The 26029-nt window shown below is 45.9% G+C and overlaps 1 protein-coding gene across 2 annotated transcripts in view; it reads right to left on the reverse strand.

The window, feature by feature from the left end:
- Positions 1–26029, reverse strand: part of CD99L2 (CD99 molecule like 2) — a 98478-nt gene that overhangs the window by 12545 nt on the left and 59904 nt on the right. For both annotated transcript variants that reach the window (XM_080795692.1, XM_080795691.1), the window contains exons 3-7: positions 17939–18004; positions 17116–17190; positions 7661–7726; positions 7450–7533; positions 5739–5798 (exon numbers count right to left, since the gene is read on the reverse strand). In XM_080795692.1, the coding sequence (XP_080651818.1) occupies positions 5739–5798; positions 7450–7533; positions 7661–7726; positions 17116–17190; positions 17939–18004 (351 nt within the window). The remainder of the gene's footprint in view (positions 1–5738; positions 5799–7449; positions 7534–7660; positions 7727–17115; positions 17191–17938; positions 18005–26029) is intronic.

A 26029-nucleotide genomic window follows, 5' to 3' on the forward strand; every position in this document is an offset into this window, starting at 1 on the left:
GAACACTCCTACCCACCCTCTAAATTCTATAGCATTTGTCTGTCTGTCTGTCCACCCCTCCATCCATTCATCAGTTTCTCTTATTTCTATGTTGCATTTCAAAGGCAGTCACAGACATCTGTACACGCAACCCCTAAATGTAATATATGACCTCCGGTTCCACGTTTGCTTAGGATGCCCTTTTTTAAGGTAACATTTACGTATGGTAAAATACACAAATCTTACGTGTACCATTTGATAAGTTTTGGCAGATGCAGACCCATGTGAAATCCGTCCCTCCACCAAAATGTACAAGAGCATCGCCACCCCAGAAAGTTCTCGTGTCCCTGCCCAGTTGATCCCTGTCCACATCCCAACCCCGGCAGCCACGGATCTCATTTCTAACTTTATAGATGAGTTTTGCAAGTATCAGAATTTCGTATGATTGGGCCCATAGTATGTGCTCTCTTTTCATTGACTTCTTTCACTTGGCATAACATTTTTGACATTTACCCATGTTTTTATATTGGTAATTTGCTCTGTCATGTGAATATATAAATATATCACAATTTGTCTATTCATTCTGCTGCTGCTACTTGGGCTGTTCCCAGCTTTTTGTTTTTGTTTTGCTATTATAAATAAAGCTGCTATGAATATTCTTTTTAAGTCTTTTTTTGAACAGAAGCTCTCACTTCTCTAGAATAGAAGTGAGACTGCTGAGTCACTGGGTAGGTCTATGTTCAGTATTTTAAGAAGCTTTCCATTCCCACCAACACTGTAGGAGAGTTTCAGTTAACCCACATCTGCACCGACATTTGGTATTGTCAGTCTTTCTAATTTTATTTTTTTTAATTTATTTTTTTTAATTTTTTTAAAGATTTTATTTATTCATTTGAAAGAGATCACAAGTAGGCAGAGAGGCAGGCAGAGAGAGAGGAAGGGAAGCAGGCTCCCTGCTGAGAAGAGAGCCCGACGCGGGGCTGGATCCCAGGATCCCGGGATCATGACCTGAGCCGAAGGCAGAGGCCTTAACCCACTGAGCCACCCAGGTGCCCCGTCAGTCTTTCTAATTTTAGCCACTCCAGTGGGTGTGTTGTGGTAGTTCATTGTGGATTTAATTTGTCTTTCCCCGATGAATAATGACTTTGAACATCTTCATATAACTTCCTTCTATATAAAGTGTCTGTTCAAATCTTACGCTCGCTTTTTAACTGTCCTGTCTTTTCATTAGTACACATTAGTTTTATCAGAGGACTGGCACGAAAGCAGTTCCGTGTTCCTGGGCGCTCTCTCTGGAGCCAGGAGGCCAGTTAAGAGGTTAAGGTAACAATCCAAGACGGGAGGGGAAGTGAGCCTGGGCTCGAGGGGAACCAAAGAGAAGATTCCAAATTCAAACGATACTGGGGAGAGGACTTCTGGCATGACTGAGTGAGGAGGTCAACAAATCCTTTCCTCAAAAAGTAACTATAACCCCAGACCATTAGAGGCGGCCGTGACAGGAAACAGATGTAGTTCTGTCGGGAAGAACTGGAGTCTGTGGCCCTCCCTGCAGGGTTGCTCTTACTCCCCTTCCCCGCCCCCAAGGTCTTCCAGCAGCTAGTCTGATGGCAGAGGGCAGACAGGCCACAAAAGCCAGCAACTGCCCTCCAGCTGCCAGAGGGACCCGTGTGGCTTGGAGCACGGTCAGCTAAATGTGGCGATCTCAGTGGCGAGGAAAACAGGGAGAGCCAGTGGCTCCTTCGGCCCAAGCAAGTCACCAGTCACCTACCTTGCCAGGGATTTAAAAAGGAAGTGGAGAGGTAAGACAACCACAGGGGGCTTAATAAACCCTCCACAGAGCCTTGCTTGCCCTGACGCTGAGTACATGCCCAGCAGGGACACTCTGGTATTGGCTGAGTCCAGGAACAAAACCTTACCCTTATGGTCTACTGACTTTCACCAAAGCAGCCAAGAGAGTTCAGTGGGGAAAGGATAAGGTCATCAGCAAGTGGTGCCACGACTGGATATCCACATGCAAAAGAATAAAGCTGAACCCCTATCTCACACCATATACACATTAATTCAAAACGGAGCAGCAAAGACCCAAATGTACGAGCTAAAACTATTATACTTTTAGAGGACATAGGAAAGAAACCTCCATGACCTTGAGTGTTCTTAAACACGAGAACATGATTCATAAAAGAAAAAACTCATAAACTGACCTTTATAAAGAAATAAACATTCAACAAACAATACTATTAAGAAAAGGAAAAGACAGCCATAGAACAGGGAGAAGATATTTTCAAAACCATATACCTGATAAAGGACTTGTACCCAGATTATATAAAGAACTTGTAAAGGCAAAAACCCTGATTTGTTTTTTACAAGAGCAAAAAATCTGAACAGACTTCACTGAAGAAGACATTCAACATCACCTCTCATTAGGGAAACACAAATAAAAAAAAAAACAACCCTATATGCGTTTATAAATGTTTACAGCAGCTTTACGCACAATTGTCAAAAATCAGATGCAACCAGGATGTTCTTCAACAGGTAGACAGCTGACCAAAAGTGCTCCACCCAGACAACAGAGTACGGCTCAATGCTAAAAAGAAATACACTGTCAAGCCGTGAAAAGACATGGAGGCATCTTCAATGCACATCGCTAAGAGAAAGAAGTCCGACCGCAAAGGCTACCCGCTGCCGGATTCCAATTACAGGACACTAAGGAAAAGGCAAAACTATGCAGAAGGTAAACAGATTAGTGGTTACACTAACAGGAAACAGATTAGGGCTGAATAAGGGAGAGTGGCTGAGTACCAGACAGACGGACGGAAGAACGTTCACGGTGACAGGACGGTTCTGTACGGTACTTGGGTGGTGGGCACGTGACTAAGCGCATCTGTAACACCCCACACAGCTGTCCACCACGAAGAGTGAACCTGAACGTATGTAAGCCAAAGAACGAAAGGAAACAAGGACTAGGTGCGCGGGGGATGCGGCCTGCGACAACCGGCCGGCGCTGCCCGAGGAACGGGGGAGGACGGCCAGAGGAGCCGACCAAAGGCTGCTCTGACCGGGAACTGTAAGGGACCGAGGGATTTCAACACGAACGCTGTGCTCTCGGCGGTGGAGCGGTTCCTCACAGAGGTACAGGCTCATACCAGAATCGAGCAAGGCCGCAAATCGCAGAGGCGGCCTGGGTTTCTCCCGGTCACGGAGAAGCCGGAGAGGGATGCCTAAAGCAAGCCCGGGGCGCCGGAGCCACGGCCGCAGAGGCGGCGCGCGCTCACGCGCAGGTCCGCAGAAATGCTGGCGAGCGGGGTCATCCCAGACGCCTGCGCACGCGCGGTTCAGTGCACAACCACGCACTGCTTGCCCGCCCCTGCCCACGTAAAGGGTACAAAGGTGGCGCCATCCCACTAAGTCACAAGCACACGCAACACTCGGCTCTTTCCTTCTAATGGCGATCACTTCCGGTGAGGGAGGGAACGATCTTCGGAACTGGACGCCCGGGGAGACCTTCCCAGCAGGCGACAGCGCGCAGGAAGAAGGGGATGAGACCAAGAAGGTAGGAGACGGCCAGGGGGAGCCGGCAGAGGCCACACGGGACAGAGAGCTGGGACCGGCAGAAGTCACTAGGGACACTGAGGTGTCGACCCAGAGGAGACAGGACTTGAAACAGATTGGCCTCAAGCTTCTCACTGGGTAAAAATGCTAGGGTACGGAGGTGGCTGGTGGGACCTGTTGACAAGAGACGGTCCCTATCACCTACAAGCAAAATATGGGGCGCTCCTGAAAGGCCGACAGAAATATTTTCTTGATTAAAAAACCTATATAACAAATGTATTATTTCAAAAACAAACTCCAAAACTATAGTTGAGTCTAGTGTACGAGCCTAAGACCCAAAGTTGGAAAATACATTAGTGAGGATCGTTTTTTTTATGCTGACGATCATCACGTATTGAAATAGGATGTTTCACCTGCACTCATGGCATTAGCATGTCTGCACAGAGGAGAATATCTGAGAATTTCATCGTGTGCTCCTCATGACCATGTGTGACCAGGCTCACACTTGTATTTTCTGCTGGGACCCCCTTTATTTTCTTTTAATGATGCTTTTAACGACAGAGGGTATAACTTAAGCTAACAATTGATTATTCTTTAGATGAGAAGTTCAAACATCAGCCTAATTAAAGAATTTCCCAACACTTCCTCCTTGCTAAAACATGTACTGGTAATAAGGAAGCCCCCGACGTGCCACTCAGCCTTCCATCCATGCACCCGCTCCCACTCGCTACCGCTGCCCGCATCTCACCATCTGGAAATACCATTTGTCAACCAGGAGTAATTGGCCAATTTGCTGGGTTTGCCCTTTAAATGTTCCATGTTCTCTTGACACCTGTGAGTTTCGTTTAGTGGCTTTTAGAACTTTCTACTCAAGATGACATTGTCTGGAAAGGTATTTTGAAGGACAGATGTGACTACAGTATCCTTTACTCGGAAGAGAACACAGTTCCACAAGAAAGGCACACGGTCCCTGAAAGAATGCTAATGCCACCGCCAGGACCGTGGGGAGCGTAGCAGGGTCCCAAATGGACACACTCCTAACTCGTTCACACATGACCGCGGTACGTCACGACCTCAACCTGCCACAACAGGTCGCCATCACACCAGTCACAGCCATAACAACTCAGCATCGTAACGACAAGTTACAATCACAACATACCATCAAAACAGGCAACTACCACAACTAACGATCACAAATTCCAATCATAACTTATTTTGCCACATCCAATCTGGCTGATTCTCTTCACTGGAGGATCAGATCTTGATGTGTATTAGGATAAAAGGTTTAAATCTTTGGTGATTTTGGGGGGAGGGAGAGGGCATGACTAAGAGGGGCTAGCATGAGGGGGTTTCCTTGTGGTGATGAAACAGTTCCGTATTCGGCATCCTCACTGGGCGTGGGCACTGAAATCTACACCCACGATAAAATTTCATAGACCCACATGTGTGTGCATACACACATGGGTACACGCAAAAGCTGATGCTACGTGGATCAGGTCTGTATGTGACTTAATCACAGCCGGTACCACTGCCAGCTTCCTGGCTTTGACAACATACTACGGTTACGGAAGCTCAGTGGCGACCTTCAATGGACGCTGGGTGAAGAGCACACAGAAATTCTCCTGCATAATTTTTCTGACTTCTTGTGAATTTTAAACCTTTTTTAAAGATTTTTAAAGTAATCTCTATTCCCAAAGTGGAGCTCGAACTCAAAACCCCGAGATCAAGAGTGGCACAACTCTACAGACTGAGCCAGTCAGGCTCCCTGTGTTCTAAACCATTTTAAACTAAAAAGATATTTTAAAAGATGTCAGACTTCCTATGGGTCTCCTAACCCTAAAATATGCTTGTCATGATGAGCTTTGCTCTTCCCAGCCCAAGGGTGAGAGGATCCCCAGGTTGGGGGTGGGAACGGATCCCAGTCACTGGCTCCGGCTCAGGATGGACATACTAGCCACGCGGCACCTTGCCTTGGGAGCACCAGGGGGACCGCGTGGCTTTTCCAAGTTGGCTTATGAACTGCCCCCCTCCTTTGAGCTGCACAGCCCACATGATTCCAAGTGAGCCCTCCGAGTTGTAAGCAGGATGTTTGGAAACGACCTCTTCTATCCCAGAGGCTGAGTAAGAAAGGCTCAATTAATCTGGTCACCACGTAATCACATTTGTAATGAGACTGAGGGGTTCGGACAAATCAGTGTTCCTAATCTCACCTTTGTCAGGTTTGTATTCACCACCGCCTAGTATGTCTTCAAGATCCTTGTCTGAAAAACCTGGAGAAAACAAAATAGGAATGTCAATACTACAATACATTTTTCAGGGACAAAAATCTTGTGTTAGTGTTGCCCAACATCCCCAGAAACTGACTGCCAGTTAAGAATGTCCCTGATGAATATGGTAGGCGAAATTCTCACAGGGCCCTAAGATTCCCTCCCATTAGACTGCACACCTTGTATAATCGCCCATCACTTAGAGCGTTGAGTGGGACCATGAACAAGGTGACTGTCCCCCCTGTGATTGGGTTATATGAGGTGCCAGAGGTGACAAGATGTTGCGGATGTAATTAAGGTCCCAAATCAGTCTGGCTTTGCCTGAATCAAAAAGGAGGTTATCCTCAGCGCGCCTGACTCCAGCAGGCCTTCCTGAGCTCAGACACCGGGAGCAACAGAGTCAGTCTTCCTCTCCCAGCTCTCCCCGGTCTCTGTCCTTCTCCGTCAGTTCTACAACCGCAAGGAAATGTACTCTGCCAACCGCCACACGACTGTGGAAGAGAACGCCAGCTCAGAGAAGACCAGGCCGGGCCGACACCGTGATGTCACCATGGCCCAGCTTCACTGTTCCCGAACTCCTCACTCACCAAAGGAAACTGTGAGTCCATAAATGGGTGCTGCCTTAACTCGGTAAGCTCGTGATCATTCATTATGAGGTAACAGAAAAGTAATACAAGGAAAGAGAAAACTGGATTCTGGCTTAACCACAGAGTTCACGACTCTAATGTTCTACGTGAGGAAATGGAAAGGAGCTTGAATATTTGGCAGATTTTTTTTCCTGAAAATGAATGAAATGAGGCTGTCACTGTGAAGAAAACCACTGGCAGGGTCTGTTGCCGATGGTAAGATTTCAAACACAACTTAGAAGTTTTAAAAAATCTATATCCACCACTGTGAGCTCAGCAGCCTGCCAACACTTAAGACTTGATCTAAGGAGACGGGGGTGACGTTCACTAATGAGACATGGCACTATCTGGAGCTTCAAAAGCGCTCAGGACACCAGGATGTCCAAATGACCAATGCACAATATATAAAACCACGAATGGGTAAACATTCCATTGAAAAGTCCAAGCAAGTCCTAGAGGGTTTAATGGAATCAAGTATGAAAAGTTCACTGATACGGTCTCACATGCCGCCCTACACTGAAACAGTAAGAAACCGCCACCAACCGGGTCTGGGTGTCTTACAACGAAGAATACCTACAACAACGATCTAAAAAGTCAATTAAAATACTCCTTTTCCAACTGCATATTTATATACTTTGTCCTTATTTATATAAGGATATGTATTTATATTATATTTATATTATATTTATATAAGGATATATAAGGACATATTTATATCCTTCATACACTTCGGCCATCACAATCCATTACAACGGAATCTGGAAACAGAGTGAGTCTAGCTCTTCTGCTTCAACACAGAAATGTGCACAAAATGTACACAGAATCAAAAGCCTTTGAAATCCCCGATGACTTCGGGAGTCCAGGGACCAAAACATTTGTGAACTACTATTTAGGGTTCTCTCCTACGCCTCGAGGTGCTCGCAGCTCAGCCGGGCCCCGGGGGCTCTGCGGGCCGCCGCGGTGAACGAGCGACGCTCTGGCCAGGGAGCCGCCGTGCAGCCCGGTGCGTGGGGCCCGCTCTGACTCACCCCCTCCCCCAGCGCTCGGTTTCCTGCGGCCGTCGTCTCGATCATTCCGGTCATCCAGGGCGTCAGCCAAGTCAAAGTCGTCTTCTGCAGCGGGCCCCAAAACATACAAGAGAAAGTCAATCGGTTAAAGCACAGGTAGCTCTTCGGACATTTGCCCCAAAGGGGCTCCACGGCACCCTTCTTTACTGCCCCCCCAGAGCGGCCATATTACCTGCAGGCTTTGGCGGCGCTCTGGTTGTTCCTGGCCGCTTGGTTGTGGTGCCATGGTCCCATCGTGCTAAAATGGAGAAAGGGGACAGCATGGGAACACATTTAGTAACAAAATACATCAGCCACTTCACGGCTCAGGGATGTCACATCAGGACTGTGGTGCCCTTGTCTTAGTCCTTGAGGCCCCTCTAAGGCCTCTGACAACCCCTGTGAGGATGACAGTGGAATGTACAGGGTTTAAATGAGAGACCGGTTCCGTTCACTTTCCTTCAGAGGACTGGTGGTAAGGCAGACACGGTCCCACAAGGGACCTGAAGATTAATGGGGCGAGGTGTTCAGCCTCGATCTGCGGGACAGGACGGACCCCATGGCCCGGGGGGTTCCGGAGCTTGGGCACGGCCCGTGGGAGCTTCAGGCCTTGGTTTCCACCACTATCAACCTGGCACCATAACCATAAGTAACACTGCCCAGGGATGGACTGAGATTATGTTCCCAGGAGAGTGTGGGAGTGTCTTATGAACTGAAAGTAGTATAATACCGACAAAATGGTTCATATAAGCATGGTTATTACTCCGCAACTATATGGTTTTTCAGCTCAACTGGACTCCTCTAAAAATACAGACTCCTTTCACAACAATTACATGGCATGACATGCATGAGTTCTCCAATAATTTCTTTTCTTGAGCTTAAAGAATGTGCCACAAACTGTTCTATGACTGCAGGTTGCAGAAGGGAAAGGAAATTTAAAGGGGAAGAAAGCCAAAGATAGTCCCCTGCTATGGCAAGCGCTGAGAAAAGAAAGAGCACTATTTGTGGGGGAAAAAACGTCAGTGAGTTTTACAGATCGATAAGGTAATCCTCGAACAGCCCGGGTAATTTACAATGCGTTACCTGTCTTTTCTGGATAAGGCCCTGGGGTTGTCTATGGATCAAAGGAATGTAAGTCTGAATCTTCTGGAAAGAGTATAAAAAATACAGTAAGACATGACAGGAGATTTCTCACTAGGTATAAAGGGAGACGTCACATCATGATAAAAGGTTAGTCCACCAAGAACACAGAACAATCCTAGCCAAACAACAGCGTCAAAACACACAGAGAGGAAACTGTTAGAGCTAAAAGGAGTGAGCAACAAGTCCAGAATCAAGCTGGGACTTCACCTGACAGAACTACCAGAATGAAACCCCACAATGACAGAGAACTGACAACACAATCAACTGAACAGAATGTAGCTGGTGTGACGGGACCCTCTGCTCAGCCGCAGCACAAGTAATTGTTAAAGCATGCAGAGAACTTTCACGAACACAGATTGTATCTTGGACCAGAAATCCAACCTCAACAAACTGAAACGTATTGAAATGTGAGACAGGAATCCGTCAAAATCCTAGAGGAGAACACGGGCAGCAACGTCTTCCCATTGCAGCCACAGCAACTTCTTCCTAGGAACATCACCAAAGACAAAGGAAGCAAGGGCAAAAATGAACTATTGGGAGTTCATCAAGATCAAAAGCTTTTGCACACCAAAGGGAACAGTCAACAAAACCAAAAGATAACTGACAGAATGGGAGAAGATATTTGCAAACGACATATCAGATAAAGGGCTAGTATCCAAAAGCTATAAAGAACTTATCAAACTCAACACCCAAAGAACAAATAGTCCAATCAAGAAATGGGCAGGAAACATGAACAGACATTTCTCCAAAGGATACATGCAAATGGCCAACAGAATGCTCCATATCACTCACCATCAGAGACATACAAATCAAAACCACAGTGAGATATCACATCACTCCAGGCAGAATGGCTAAAATTAACCAGTCAGGAAACGACAGATGCTGCTGACGATGCGGAGAAAGGGGAACCCCCCTACAATGTTGGTGGGGATGCAAGCTGGTGCAACCACTCTGGAAAACAGCATGGAGGGTCCTCGGAAAGTTGAAAATAGAGCTCCCCTCCGACCCAGCAATCGCACTACTGGGTATTTACCCCAAAGATACAAATGTAGTTTAAAGAAGGGCCACATGCACCCCAATGTTCATAGCAGCAATGGCCACAGTCGCCAAACTGTGGAAGGAGCCGAGATGCCCTTCAACGGACGAATGGATAAGGAAGATGTGGTCCATATATACAATGGAATATTACTCAGCCGTCAGAAAGGATGAATACCCAACTTTTGCATCAACATGGATGGGACTGGAGGAGATTATACTAAGTGAAATAAGTCAAGCAAAAAAAGTCAATTATCATATGGTTTCACTTACTTGTGGAGCATAAGGAAGAACACGGAGGACACTGGGAGAAGGAAGGGAAAAATGAAGGTGGGGAAATCAGAGTGGGAGATGAACCATGAGAAACTACGAACTCTGAGAAACAAACGGAGGGTTTTAGAGGGCAGGAGGGTGGAGGGATGGGTGACCCTGGTGATGGGTATTAGGAGGGCACAGATTGCATGGAGCACGTTATACGTAAACAATGAATCATGGAACACTACATCAAAAACTAATGATGTGGGGCACCTGGGTGGCTCAGTGGGTAAGCCTCTGCCTTTGGCTCAGGTCATGATCCCAGGGTCCTGGGATCGAGCCCCGCATCGGGCTCTCTGCTCAGCGGGGAGCCTGCTTCCCCCTCTCTCTGCCTGCCTCTCTGCCTACTTGTGATCTCTCTCTCTGTCAAATAAATAAATAAAATCTTAAAAAAAAAACTAATGATGTACTGTATGGTGACTAACATAACATAATTTAAAAAAAGATGAAAGACAAGCTACAGAGTAGGAGAAAATCCTTAGAAAACACACATATGACTAAGGACTGTGTTCAGAACACATGGAGAGTTCTTAAAAATCAGAGTAAAAAATAAACAATCTGATTAAAAATGGGCAAAAGACATGAAGAGACATCTCACTGAAGAATTTATACAGATGGCCAAGAAGCACATACAATTAGGGAAGTGCAAATTAAAATCACAATGAGGTAACACCACATGCCTATCAGAATGACTACGTCAAGGACCCACGAGGATGTGCTGAAAGTGGATCACTCCTTTACCACTGGCGGCGATGAGAAAAGGTTCAAGCACTTTGGGAAACGGGCTGACAACATTCTTTAAAAATTAAGCCCACGGGGCGCCTGGGTGGCTCAGTGGTTAGGCATCTGCCTTTGGCTCAGGTCACAATCCCAGGGTCCTGGGACTGAGCCCCATATTGGGCTCCTTGCTCGGCGGGGAGCCTGCTTCTCCCTCTCCCACTCCCCCTGCCTGTGTTCCCTCTCGCCGTGTCTCTCTTTGTCAAATAAATAAATAAAATCTTCAAAAATAAATAAATGGAGCACCTGGGTGGCTCAGTAGTGAAGCGTCTGCCTTTGGCTCGGGTCATAATCCCAGGGTCCCGGGATCGAGCCCCACATTGGCCTCCCTGCTCGGCAGGAAGCCTGCTTTCTCCCTCTCCTACTCCCCCTGCTTGTGTTCCCTCTCTCGCTATGTCTCTCTCTGTCAAATAAATAATTTTTTTAAAAAAAATTAAAATAAATAAGAAATAAAACATAAACCTACAACTATCATATGTCCCAGCAATCACACTCCTGGTCATTTACCCCAGAGAATGGAAAACTCAAGTTCATACAAAAACCTGCATATAAATGTTCAATAACCAAAAACTGGCAACAACCCAGATGAGCTTCATAAACTGTGGTATATCCACATCATGCAACACTATTTGGGAAGGGAAGGCAACTGACTTTCGATGCCTGCAATAACTTGGCTAGATTTCAAGGGAATTATGCTGAGTCGAAAAGAAAAACAGTTCCCAAACATTACACACTGTATGATTCCATTTACACAACATTTTCCAGATTGTGAGATTCTACCAATGAACATAGGTTAGGGGGTGGGGACAGGATGGGGGGGTTCAGAGAGGAAGGTCGATGGTGTTCATAAAAGGGCAGCAAGAAAAACTTTATGGTGATGTAGGTGTTCTCCGTGTGGACTGTCATGGTGGATACACACACGCACCCAGGTGACAAACTACACAAAAGTAGGAACAGAAACATACGCGTGAGTAGAAATTAACCTGGGAAAATCTACAGGGTTACGACTGGGGAAAGTGGGTATAGGGTACATGCGATGTCTCTGTAGTATTTCTTACACCTTCACGAGCTCACAATTTCCTCAAATAGTTTAAAAAAATAGTTAAACACTGATTTGAACATCAAGGTCATTTTGGGGAAAAAAAAAGATCTGATACATAAATGACTGGTGTTCGGGGCCCAGGAATGTCTATTATCGATCTTAAAAACGAAGGAGCAAAGCAGGCAGAAGGGCAGGAAGTAAGAACATGTAGGAATGAGGTGGGATACACAAGTAGTTTCCAGAAATAAGCTTATGTTCTTTCCTGATCCCAGTGGTTGGTGGCACACTGAAAAATCTTACAGAGAGGCTATCTTTACAGGACAAACATCCCTGCCTCTTGGAGATGAGGGTATAAAATACAACTTTTCTAGAGGGCCTGGGGTCACTGCTTTTCTGCTCTCACACTGTGCTTCCCTCTTAAAGACCAGAGTCCCACTCTCATCTTTCTAGATCAGCGGATCTAATCTTCCATGGGCCGGGCAAACTGCCAAGCAGGCCAGTGATCACTACAAGCCGAAGCTTACAGTTTGGGTTTTGAGGTACTTTGATAAGTCTTCAGGGCAGGTTGGCCTGTAGATCAGAAGAGGCCCTTGCCAAGGCTTTGCTGGCCAGGGTGTGCCACTGACGCTAAACCGCCCCGCGTCAACGCTTGCAGCGGCGCACGCCGGAGAAGAGCCAGGACCCCAGGCTCCGGTCCCATCGGCCCGCTAGCTTCGCAGCAGAACACTGGACAAGTCCTTCTCATCCGAACAGAGGGGAGGACGTGACCATGACCCGGAGTTTTTCCTCATGTAAAGGTGGCTTTAGTGTTTTTTAAGTTCACTATAAAAGCAATATATGCTCAATATAAAAATAATCCAGTGGTACAGAACTGAAAGAAATTCAAATATTAGAGTCAGCCTCAAAGGCGCCCTCTGAGGTGGCTACTCTGAGTCTTTTCAGACATGCACACATGTGTGCGTGTGCGCTCACGTGCTGGCACGTGTGTTTTCACAGAAGCAGATCCGTACCCCGTGCGTTCTGTTCTGGGACTTGACTCTTGTCATGTTGGTTGCAGAGACCGCTCTTGTTCCCACACTGGCTGCAGAGCACGAGCGCTCAGAACTGTGTTTTGCCGTGGGGTTTCCATGTTTTGTTCGGTGCTGATGGAAGACACGAGACAGCCGCCCAGGCGCAGAAGGGCACCTAGAGGGACAATGCTTGGACGCAGAACGGCTCAAAGATTTCAGCAAATCGCCATCCGGAAAGCTAGAACTAATTTACAGGACAGCCCACAGAAGCGAAGGTGTGAAGGCAGAGCTCGACACAACGGAAGACATCTACGGTGACCTTGCTGCTTGCCCCGGCTCCACAGATAACGTGCTCACAGCACAGTCATGCTGAAGAAATCACCGATTTAAGGGAAAACTGGTTAAGGTGTCATAACTAGCGCTTGGCCAGTAGTTCTCAAAGAATGTTCCGTGAATCCCTGGGGGTCTGTGAGGTCATAACCATTTTGATAATCCTCCTCAGGTAGGCTCTGTCCTTTTACCAGGGCTGACATGTGCCCCATGCTGCGAACACGATGGCATATGCACCGAGCGGCCCCCCACGCGAACCAGGGCGGGGGCACCGAACGGTGGGACGAGGCATTGGATTCTGCAGTCGAAAGAGAACGCCAGTTGCCCTTAATGTCCTAGATGGTGGGCAGAACCTGCAGACGGTTGTGAGCATTCCCGCCCCGCTCCCCACCCCACACCAGTGTGCACAGCCTGTGCAGTCCCAGCCCCGGGAGTGCGGGAGGATCCACTGTCATTTCCAAGATCGGGCAGCGGTGAAGGGATTCCTGCAGCTCTGATTTGGATGCCAGCCAGCGGGACCGAATCACTCGAAAGGGCCAGGGTTCTGCGGGATTCACTCACCACCGGGCACTAAGCCTGAGCTTCCCCGCACGGACGCTAAAGGGAGGCGGCGCGCCTTCTCGCGCAGACCCCGAAGCGGTGGCCACGAGCTCGACAGCCGCACAGAAGTGAATTCTGCCAACAGAGCTCGCCACGAGGTCACCTCGCACGGGAAAAGGGACCGTGCGGATGCGACGAAGCTAAAGACCCCGAGATGAAGGTTATCCTGGAACGTCCAGGCAGGCCCAGGGTAATTGTAAGGGGGAAGAGACAGGCAGGAGAGTGGGAAGAGGAGAGGTGAGGAGGGAAGCAGGGGTGAGAGGGAGGGAGAAACTGGAAGAGGCGCTGAGGACGGGGGAAGGGGCCGCTGGCCGAGGCAGGCTGCCTCCAGAAGCGGGGAAGGGCAAGGAAGCACATTTCTCCCCAGAGCCTCCCGAAGGAACGCAGCTCGCTCAGTACCTTTCATTTTGATCCAGCAAAACCCAAATCGGATTTCTGACCCCCAGGACCCGTAACGTGACACGTCTGGGCTGTTTTAAAGCCCGCACACCGCTGTCATTTGCTCCATCAGCGAAAAGAAACTGGAGATCTCGGTAGTAGGGTTAAGGCACGGCTGTAACGAAGACCTAGACAGTAACAGACAACGGCTGGAAGGACTTACGCGCAGCCTGACGGAAAGCGCCGGGACTGCCTCGAACAGCCGGTGAGCGGGAATACGGATGTTAACAGCTAGTGCCAGCTATCGAGGACTCAGGAAGACGTCAAGAACATGGTGGAGAAAACCCACAGCATACCAGGGAGTCCTTAAAGCATCGCGAAGTCTGTGGATGGGAACAGGGATGTTAAGGGCTTTGCCAGGGGGCTCCCCGATGGAGGTGAGGAACGTGCTACGGGCACTGGCAGAGAGAAGATCCTTGTTATGTGGCAGAAAACTTGGCTGAATGACGCATCCTGTGGTTATGTGGAAAGCAGAACTTGTAAATAATGAACTTGGACAGGCCAGCTGAGGAGATTTCCAAAAAAAAAAAAAAAAAGTGTTAAGGATTTGGCCTCCTGTCCTCCTGCTGCCTGTAGTCAAATGCAAGAGGAAAGACAGGACTGAAGGCAGAACTCCCCAGCACACAGCAAGCAGCACTGGAGGTCTGGGAAAGTTCTATCGTAACCCGACTGCAAAAAGTGCTATAAAATTCACTGCCAAGAGAGCACGCTCTGAAGAGAAAGCCAACGGCGTGGCTGGCCAACCTTTTATTACGGCCTTGGAGGGCTCACAAGGTCAGAGTTTTAGTCACACACAAGGCTCTTCGAAGAGATTATACATATCAGGCGCCTCAGTGGGAAGATCTATGAAGGGGTCTCTTGTCCAAAGGAGCAATCTCCGTGACACACATGGGAAATCCATGAGGTTCTGGAGAATTTACGGCAGCAGGAACACTGGCGGCTTGGAAGGAAGAGGGACAGACAGAGAACAAAATCAAAGAAGGCTGTTAGCCTCCCAAAATGCTATAGGCAGAAACTAGGCCGACAGAACAACTCGGCTGCAAACCTGCGCTATTTTTCGTGAAAAGGGAAGGATGACGCCAAAGGACAGAGCTGCCAGCCCAGGGTGCACAGCTGTGAACCACTGCAAATGTCCCCAGGCCTGGAACCTCATGCACTACGCCCAGCTGGATTTCAAAATTGCTGGAAACTGGTAAAATTCTCATGCCTTACATTTTCTCCCTTTTTTCAAGATTTGTCAATTTATCTGAGAGAGTGCGTGCGAGCGAGTGGGGGAGACTGCCTCATTTTCTCACTTTTGTAAATGGAATATCTTTAACTGCTGTTTCCCGCCCCTCTATTGTATCTGGGGGATCAACAACTTGTTTCTGGAGTTTCACAGGTGTATACACAGAGAAGGACTGCAGGCCTTCCCTACACCTGATTTAGATCATTTAGGTGATAAGATTTGGGACATTTGTGCTGATTAAATTAAGATTTTGGAATCTGAGTTGATAATGTAAGGAGCTGAACCTTTTGAAGCAGCTGAGACAGACTGAATGTCTTTTGCACGTGGGAGGGATAGGAGTATTTGTGAGCCAGAGGGCAGACATGGTAGAAACGCAATGCTCCCCGTACAAAGACGGGGGTGTCCTAATTCTAAGAAACTGAGAATACATTGCCTCACACACGGCAAAAGGTTTTACATGTTTTTTTAAAGAATACTGAGATGGGGAGACTACCCTGGATTATCTGGATGGGTTCGATGTGATCACAAGGGTCTTTGAGACAGAGAGAGAGAGTGTGTGTGAGTCAGGGATGCTGGGGTGGCTCAGTCAGTCAATCATCTGCCTTCGGCTCAAGTCATGATCTCAGGGTCCTGGGATTGAGCCCCAGGTCAGGCTCCCTGCTCCGCGGGGAGTGTGCTTCTCCCTCCGCCTGCCACTCCCCACCCCCTGCTCATGCACACTCTCTTTCTCTCTGACCAATAAAGAAATGAAATCCTTAAAAAAAAAAGAGAGAGAAGGACCTGAAAATGCTATACTACACCGCTGGCTCTGAAGACGGAGAGAAAGGACCATGAGCCAAAAGGCAAGGCAACCAACGGGAGGGACACAGCTGTGCTGACACTGACTTTAGCTCAATGAGAGCCCTTTCAGATTTCTGACCTCAAGGACTATAAAACACGGGTGTTGGTTAAGTGACCGACTTTGTGGTAATTCATTACAGCAGCAACGGAAAATGAACCCAGCCTCAGACCTCACATGAGACCGCAGCCCCGGCGGACAGCCCACCTGCAGCTCCGCAGAAAACACTGAGTGGAGGACAATATTAGCTAAATAGAACCCAAACTCCTGACCCGGGGTGACTGTGTAAGAGAACGCACTCGAATCGCTCTAACGCGGGACGAAACTGTGTACGCCTCAACGCACTTGCAAGGACGGATAAACCTTGGGAGTTGGAACGAGTGTGTTGTATCAATCAACAGTTGTGATAGTACAGCACAATATGCAACACGCTACCCCTGGAAAAAACTGCGTGAACAACCTATAACAACGTATAGGCCTGAATCCAGAAGGCTCTTCCATCAAGATGTCCTAGAAATTCTCAAAAATGTACACAAAGGTCTTGTCACTTGTTTTTGTCTTGCCAAGCAGTTGTCATAAAATATGTTGTTTGTTAACAGATATGACATTTTATTATTGTTCATTTTAAATAAATATTTTAAGATTTGTTTTATTTTACATTCAAAGATGAGAAATACTGCTAGACGTGACCCAGGAAAACAACAGCCCTCGCGATCCTCAACGATGCTGGGAGTCCTGAGACCAAAAAGTTTGAGAACTACTATTTTAGGGTTCTGTGCCTTGAAGCACCCCGAGTCCTAGGGGAGCTCTGCGGGCTGTTGTAGTTAATGAGCAACTACAAGGTCCGGGGAGCCGCCGTGCCGGCCAGTGCTTCCAACCAGCTCTGACTTACCTCCTCCCCCCGTGCTCGGTTTCCTGCGGCCGTCGTCTGGGTCATCCAAAGCATCGGCCAAGCCAAATGCATTACCTTCGGTGAGCATCAAAACACAAAGGAAAGAGCCAACTGATTAACAACTGGGTACAAGAGTCCGAAAAATGCAGAACACTCCTGGGTTCAACTGATCGACACAATCAGTGAGTTCAGACAAAGAAGCTTAAGTTGGGTTCCCACTCCCACAGACACTGGTAATGAAAATACCAACAGATGAATTTAGTTGCTGTTCTCAGTCTTTGCACTGTATTAGCATTTTCTCAACTAATTTATATTTTTGTGTATGCTTGGCTTACACCAGCAAACAGACCATTTTAACTGTCTACTCACTGATTACCCGTGTTGACCCAAGATTCAAAACCAAGTGCAGAGTCCACAGAGCAGACAAACAGGGAGGGTGCATGGTCACAAAGAACCCCTTCAAGGGTGGAAATGTGAAGACATGAGCGCAAATCATAAAGCAGGGGTAACTCTCTCTTCGGTCATGACTGTCTCTCCAGAAGAATGGTAGCCATCCACTTCCAGAAACACGGTAGCATGCTCAGAAAGTACTAGTAGCAAGTTCCCAGATGGGAGCAATGACTGTGTCCCCCACCCCGAGCGAGGTTTGCTTTTTTGTTTTGTTTTGTTCACATCAGTGAGGATGTCTGAATAGTAAAGTGGCCCATCTGGAGAAAGCTAAAACAACTCCAAGAAAAAGTCACGAAGAAGCACCAGGTTCCAAAATCCTTCACCGAAAGAGGACACCAGAATATAAATGTTCTCCTCAAAGCGGCCATATTACCTGCAGGCTTTGGCGGCGCTCTGGTTGTTCCTGGCCGCTTGGTTGTGGTGCCATGGTCCCATCGTGCTAAAATGGAGAAAGGGGACAGCATGGGAACACATTTAGTAACAAAATACATCAGCCACTTCACGGCTCAGGGATGTCACATCAGGACTGTGGTGCCCTTGTCTTAGTCCTTGAGGCCCCTCTAAGGCCTCTGACAACCCCTGTGAGGATGACAGTGGAATGTACAGGGTTTAAATGAGAGACCGGTTCCGTTCACTTTCCTTCAGAGGACTGGTAGTAAGGCAGACACGGTCCCACAAGGGACCTGAAGATTAATGGGGCGAGGTGTTCAGCCTCGATCTGCGGGACAGGACGGACCCCATGGCCCGGGGGGTTCCGGAGCTTGGGCACGGCCCGTGGGAGCTTCAGGCCTTGGTTTCCACCACTATCAACCTGGCACCATAACCATAAGTAACACTGCCCAGGGATGGACTGAGATTATGTTCCTAGGAGAGTGTGGGAGTGTCTTATGAACTGAAAGTAGTATAATACCGACAAAATGGTTCATATAAGCATGGTTATTACTCTGTAACTATTGGGTTATTCAGCGTAACCGGACTCCTCTAAAAATACAGACTTCTTTCACTCCTATCACACAGCATACTATGTAACAGTTTTCTAATAGTTTCTTACAGTAGACATCAAGACTTTGGTGTAACTGTTCCTACTATTAGAAGTAGTAAAGGAAATTTAAGAGCAAAAGTAGAAAATGGTTGAAAGTAAAAAGACGGGTAAAAGTATGATACAAACAGCAACTGTGAGAGAGGCGGAGGAGCTATGGCACTACCAGATAAAACACATGTCAAGAAAAACACGGTTACAAGAGTCAAAGAATGACAGTTTGTAATCATGAAAAGATAAATGCAACAGAAAGATAAAATTTTAAACATATACGCACCCAGCAACCAAGCCCCAAAATACAAGAAGCAAAAAAAGTGGCAAAAATCAAAGAATAGGTAATTTGACAATAATAGTTGTAGATTTCAATACCATCCTTTCAATCATAGATAGAACAGCTTGATAGAAAATCAGAGAGGAAGACTTGAACCAATGGGTCAAAGAAGAAATCACAGGGCAAATGGTTAAATACCTTGAGGTGAATGAAAAAGAAAACGTAACATAACAAAACTTATCTGTTACTGTGAAAGCAGTGCCGGAGGGGAAATTTCTAGCTGTAAACAATGACATTTTAAAAAGTCTCAGATCAACAACCTAACCTTTCACATCAAAATATTAGATAGGGGCCCTGGGTGGCTCAGTCAGTTAAGGGTCCAACTCTTGATTTCAGCTCAGGTCAGGATCTCAGGGTCAGAAGACTGAGCCCCGCATTGGGCACCATGCTCAGCGTGGAGTCTGCTTGAGATTCTGTCTCTCCTCCCTCTGTGCTCTCTCTCTATCTCAAATAAATGAATAAAAGCATTTAAAAAATTAGATAAGGAGTAAACTAAACCTACATCTAGCAGAAGAAAATAAAAATTGGAGCATAAATAATTGCAATAGACAATATAAAAAATAGAGAAAAAACAAATCCAAAAATTTGATTCTTTTGACAAAACTGACAAACTGTTAGCAGACCAACCCAAGACAAAAGGAAAGAAGATCCAAATTACTAAATTCAAGAATGAAGGAGAGGACATTACTACCAACTGTACAGGACTAAAAAGAATAAAGGAACACTATGGAAAAATTATATTACAATAAATTAGATAATCTGGACGAAATGGACAAATTCTTAGACACAAACCACCAAAACTGACTCAAGGAGAAACAGAAAATCTGACTAGACCTACAAATAAACAGAGTGAATCAGGATTTAACAACTTCCCAGGAAGAAAATCCCAGGACCAGAAGTCCTCACTGGTGATTTCTACCAAATATTTAAAGAAAAATGAGCACCAGGTGGTATACTGAACTGATAAATCATGGAACATTGTATCAAAAACCAATGATATACTATACCTTGGCTAAGTGAATCTAAGGAAAAAGAAATAAAGAAAAATCAAAGTCAATTCTTCTTAAACTCTTCCCTAAAATAGAGGAGAGAATACTTCTTAAGTCATTCTGTGAAGCCAGTAGTACCTTATACTAAAGCCACCACAAGATAACTGAATAATAAATTCACCACAGACCTTTAACCCTTATGGAGAGAGAAACAAAATCCTCAACAAAACACTAGCAAACCAAATCCAGAAGCATACTAGGACTATAAAACATGGCAAAGTAAGATTCATTCCAGAAACGCAAGGGTAGCTCCATGTAAGAAAAACCAATCCCTAAAATACCCAAAACTAATAGAACAAAGGGAAATAAAGCACTTGATCATCTCACCTAGACTGTGAAGAATGAAATAAAACTATCTCTAGTCAACAATGACATGACCTTACATACAGAAAACCCTAACAATCCAGACCTATCCCCCACTAAAAAAAAAAAAACACAAAAAAAACTAAAAGAAAAAAAACCAAAAACCTCTTACAGATAATAAGCCCAGCAAAGCTGCAGGACACAAGATCCATATACAAAACTCAAAGTGATTCCATTATAACAGCACCAAAAGAATAAAACTTTTAGAGATCGGTTTAACAAAGGATGTGTAAAGATTTGTACACTAAAAGCCACAAAACAGTGTTGAAACTAGTAACAAGTCTAAGCGGAACGCCCCACTGTCACAGAAGACTCACTGCGGTTAAGATGGCAATATGACACAAACCAACCTACAGATTCTATGCAATCTCTGCCAAAATTTCAACTGCCTTTTCTTTTTTCTTTCTTTTTTTTTTTTTTACAGAAATGGATAAGCTGATCCTAAAATTCAGATGGAATTACATGGGGGCCCAAAGAGCCACAAGAACAGTGTGATACTGGCATTGAGTGTGTGTGTGTGTGTGTGTGTGTGTGAGATATATATACATATCAAGAATATGTGTGTGTGTGTGTGTGTGTGTGTGCACATCAATGTCACAGTACTGAGAGTTCAGAAAGAACCCACATATTTATGGTCATTTCAAGACGGTGCCAAGACCATTCAATGGGGGAAAAGAATGGTCTTTTTTTTTTTTTTTTAAAGATTTTTTATTTATTTGACAGACAGAGATCACAAGTAGGCAGAGAGGCAGGCAGAGAGAGAGAGAGAGGGAAGCAGGCTCCCTGCTGAGCAGAAAGCCCGATGTGGGGCTCGATCCCAAGACCCTGGGATCATGACCCGAGCCGAAGGCAGAGGCTTTAACCCACTGAGCCACCCAGGTGCCCCAAGAATGGTCTTTTTGATAAACGTTGCTGGGACAACTGGATATCCACATGCAGAAGAATGAGGTTGGCCCTCTTCCTCACACCATATACAAAATTATCGCAAAACAGATCAATCTGGCCACAAATTTTCAGAGACGACACCAAAGGCATGAGCAACAAAAGAAAAAGGATAAATTAAACTTCATCAAAACTTAAAACCTCCGTGCATCTAAGTACATTTTCAAAAACTGAAAAGATAACCTACGGAATGGGAGAACATATTTGTAAATAGTATCTGATGAAACTCTGGCATTCAGTATGTATAAAGACCTCCTCAGTCACCAGGGAAACACAAATAAAAACCACAATGAGGTTCTACTTCATCCCTACTAGAAGGGCTATAACCTTTTTTTTTTAATTGGAAAATAAAGACATGAACATAAAGCCAGAACCATAAAACCCTTAGGGAAAAAAACAGGAAAAAAATTGGCATCAGACCTAACAACGATTTCTTGGATGTGATACCCAAAGTACAGGGAACAAAAGCAGAAACAGACAAGTGCGACTGTATCAAACCAAAAGGCTTCTTCTGCACAGCAAAACAAACAGTCAACGAAATGAAAAGGCAATGTATGGAATGAGAGAAAACATTTGCAGATCATATATCTGATAAGGGGTTCATATACAAAATACGTAAGGAAATCCTACAACTCTGTAGCAAAACAACAAGTAATCTGGTTAGAAAATGGACAAAGGACTTAGCTAGTTCTCCAAAGAAATGGCCAACAGGTGTATGAAAAGATGCGCTCATCATCACTAATCATCAGGAAAACGCAAATCAAAATGAGAGACCACCTCAGCTGTTAAGATGATTATTATTTAAAAACACACACACACAAGGTAATATGCTGGTAAGGCTGTGGGGAAAAGGGAGCCCTTGCACACTGTCAGAGGGAACATAAAATGGTACAGCCAGCATGGAAACAGTATGGTGCTTCCTCAAAAAAGGACAAAAATAGGACTACCACTGGATCGAGCAACACTACTTCTGGGCTTCTGTCTGCAAGAAATGAAATCAGGATCTCAGGTGTCTGCACATCCATGTTCATCGCAACCTTATTCTCAATAGCTGTGAGAAAGCAGCCGTCAGCTGATGAATGAGCAAAGCGTGGTCTATTCATACAACGGCACAGCAGTCATAAAGAGAACGAAGCACCGATATGCAGGCTATACGGTGGGTGCGCCTCCAAGACATTCTGCTAAATGAACAAAACGTCACGTATTATATGATGACATTTACATGAAATACCCAGAGTAGATAAACCAACCGATAAAGAAAGTACACTGGTGACTGTCTGGGGCAAGGGGAGAGGGGGAAGGAGGAAAAATTGCTTCCTGGGTAAGGGATTTGACTTTGGAGGGATAGAAATGTGTGGGGACCGGATAGACACGGTGGTTGCCCCACACTGTGAATGTGTTCAAACAGCCGATTTTAGGTTTTGTGAATTTTACTTCAGTACTTTTTGAAACAAAGAGGGATCGGTGGGAAAGGAGATCATGTCCACGACTACAGGTTTAGTCCACCACCATCCAGTTTTAATAAAGTACAGCTGGAAGCTGCGGCAATGGCAAGTGACTATGCCTGCTTCCTCCTTGGGAAGGCTTCTGGCGCACCAACGCGCGCCTCAGTGTGAAGACCGCACCAGGGGTGGGTTTATGAGAGGACCACGTGTGATGACCCACCGTCATTATACATACACTTTTTAATCCAGCTCATCAACAGTTTGGAGAGGATTTTAGGTCTATAATTTCCATTTGACTTTAAGCTGTAAAATTTGAGAGGAGGCTCTGTGTATCTATATTGTGGCGATACATTACTGAAACCGTTATTTGAGCAATTCTCATAAAAGCAAGGGTCACTTATGTAATAGTACTTTTTTTTATTCTTCCTTTTTTTAATTTTTATTCATTTTTTTTCTTTCCAGTGTTCCAGCATTCACTGCCTATGCACCACACCCAGAGCTCCACGCAATATGTGCCCGCCTTATGTAATAGTACTTTAAAATCCGCAGCAAACAGCTCACGGAAAGATATTTCTTTTTCCAGACTTTTTTTTTTTTAAGTCAACTGGCCAGAGACGTAATTAAGGGTTTCTTTTTGGACTCTCGTTCTATTTGATTGACCTAATCATGTCTATCCTATCCCAGTACCACGTAGTCGTGATCATTATAGCTCTGTGGAGTTCCGCCCAAGTACACGGTTTCTGGAGAAGCGCGGTTTCTCTGAAAATCTGCAGGTGCCATTTCAAGAGCGCGTTCCTTACCACAGCCCGAGCCTGCGGGGATGTAGAACGTTAGCGTGGATCTGTGTGATTTTTAAGATACTATTAACTACAGGTTTTCCTGTCATGAACCTTTAAATGGGATTTATTATCCATAATTGAGAGGAGGAAAGTCTAGCTGCTTATCAAGGAATTAGAACAGTAGGTCAACTTCATGAAAGCGGGGAGCTCCTAAAATAAAGAAACCTATTTTCTGTGAAGTTTTTCTCAAAATGACAAACTTAAAAGAGGATCTCTGCTGCTCAGCAAACGTTGCTAGCAATACAGCACTCCGTCCAGAGGGTTTCTTTTTAATACGCGCCTATGACAACACAGTAAACAAAACTGGCCAGGTTCCCCTAAGGGGGGCTTAATGATGGCGTCCGTGGCCTTGCGAGGAAAGGGGAAACTCATAAGCTTTATAGGGCAGGGGTGCCTGGGTGGCTTAGTCAGTTAAGCAATCAACTCTTAACTTCAGCTCAGGTCATGATCTCAAGGTCCCGGGATCGAGCCCCCGTGTCAGGCTCTAACCCTGCCCAGCAGGGAGCCTGCTTCAGAGTCCCTCCCTTTGCCCTCCCCTCCTTCAAATAAATAACTAAAAAAGAAAGAAAGAAAAGAAAAGAAGCTTCACAGGGCAAAGGCAGAAGTGGCTCCCTGTGAGCTGACTGCACACACCACACTCAGTAAAAGAAGCCACACGTGAAGTCCACGTTATGTGACTCCATTTATATGAAATATCTGTAAGAGGGAAATCGGGATTGACAGCTGAAGGGTACAGTTTCTTTTTGAGGCGATGGAAATGTTCTAAAATGGACTGTAGTGGGAGTACCTGGGTGGCTCAGTGGGTTAAGCCTCTGCCTCCGGCTTAGGTCATGATCTTGGGGTCCTGGGATCGAGCCCCACACTGGGCTCCCCACTCAGCAGAGAGTCTGCTTCTCCCTCTGCCTCTGCCCCTCCCCCCGCTTGTGCTCACTGTCCAAGTCTTTAAAAACAAAATAAAATGGACTGTAGTGATAATTGCACAACCCTGTAAATGTACTAAAAGCCACTGGATTGCACACTTTAAAACAGGTGAATTGTACAGTATGTGAATTATAGCTCAATAATGCAGCTTTCAAAATACTACTCCAGAAGCTTCCCCTTGTACTTAGACTAAAGTGGTCACCATGTCCTAGAAGGCCCTATATGATCCAGCCCCTTCTAAATTCTGTCTTTTCTCTAGCACCCTCCACACTCTAGTCACACAGGCCACCTTCCGAGTCCCAGAGCCAGCTCAGTTCTCTTCTGCCTCAGGACTCTTACACCCGATCCTTTGGCCTTGACAGCACTTCCCCCACTCCGTGCGGGTCACCTCTCGTCAGGGAGGCCTTTCCCACTTCATCTAAACTAGCCACCACTTACCACCTCCTCGGGCCCTCCCTATCCCGTCAACCAGTTGTATTTGTTCCAGAGGACTCAGTGAGATCTGAAATTATTTCATGCACTGTGTCTCTTCAGAGAAAATGACATCATGAGCACAGGCCTAGCCCCTACAGTATGCCCAGGACCTGGAATGGTGCCTGGCGGCAAGCAGGCACTCCAACACTATTGACTGATGAATGAAGGTCAGGGATTGTTTACAGAAGAAACGTACAAGATACAAAGCAGAACATTCTCCACCAGAAAACGTAATTGAGCCGAGAAGAAATCAACAGGTCTATCTCTCTGAATCTCAGTAGCATAAAATGTAAGCTAAGACAGAAAAAAAAAAAAAAAGGAGGGCAGAGTGATGCGCTTTTGGAGAATGTTATTCAACCAAAGACACCACGTGCTGGTGCTCCTACGGGTCCCGGGCACACTGGCTGACAGATGCTGATGAAGATCGGGTGACCAGGTTTGCCTTCTCCCAATGGAGTAAGGGATGTAAATATTAAAAAGTCCCCCATTAGGAAAGTAACAAATTTCCTAATTGGGGGGTCTTTATATTTAGGTTTTTGGTTTTTTTGGTCATGTTTGTTTGGGGAGATGTTACATGACTTCATTAAAACCATCACTGCTAATAAACTGTTTTTTCCCCAGGAATCCGAAAGGCCACCTGCATGTACAGGACGTGAGCACACGCAGAAAAAACCTGAGAATACTCTAAGCTCTCACCTCAAAGCATACATGAAAATGAACTTTTTTTTTAAAAGATTTTATTTATTTATTTGACAGAGAGAGATCACAAGTAGGCAGAGAGGCAGGCAGAGAGAGAGGAGGAAGCAGGCTCCCCACCAATCACAGAGCCCGATGCGGGGCTTAATCCCAGGACCCTGAGATCATGACCCAAGCCAAAGGCAGAGGCTTTACCCACTGAGCTACCCAGGCACCCCTGAAAATGAACTTCTAAGAGATTTCTGGTTTCAGGTTTATCATCCAGTTTGAGTTAATTTTTTTATAAGGTGTGAGGCAAGGGTCCAACTTCATTCTTTGGCAACTGGATATGCAGCTGTCCCAGCACCGTTTATTCAAGAGATTAT

Source organism: Martes martes (assembly GCF_963455335.1).
Source record: "Martes martes genome assembly, chromosome: X".
NCBI classification, from domain to species: Eukaryota; Metazoa; Chordata; class Mammalia; order Carnivora; family Mustelidae; genus Martes; species Martes martes.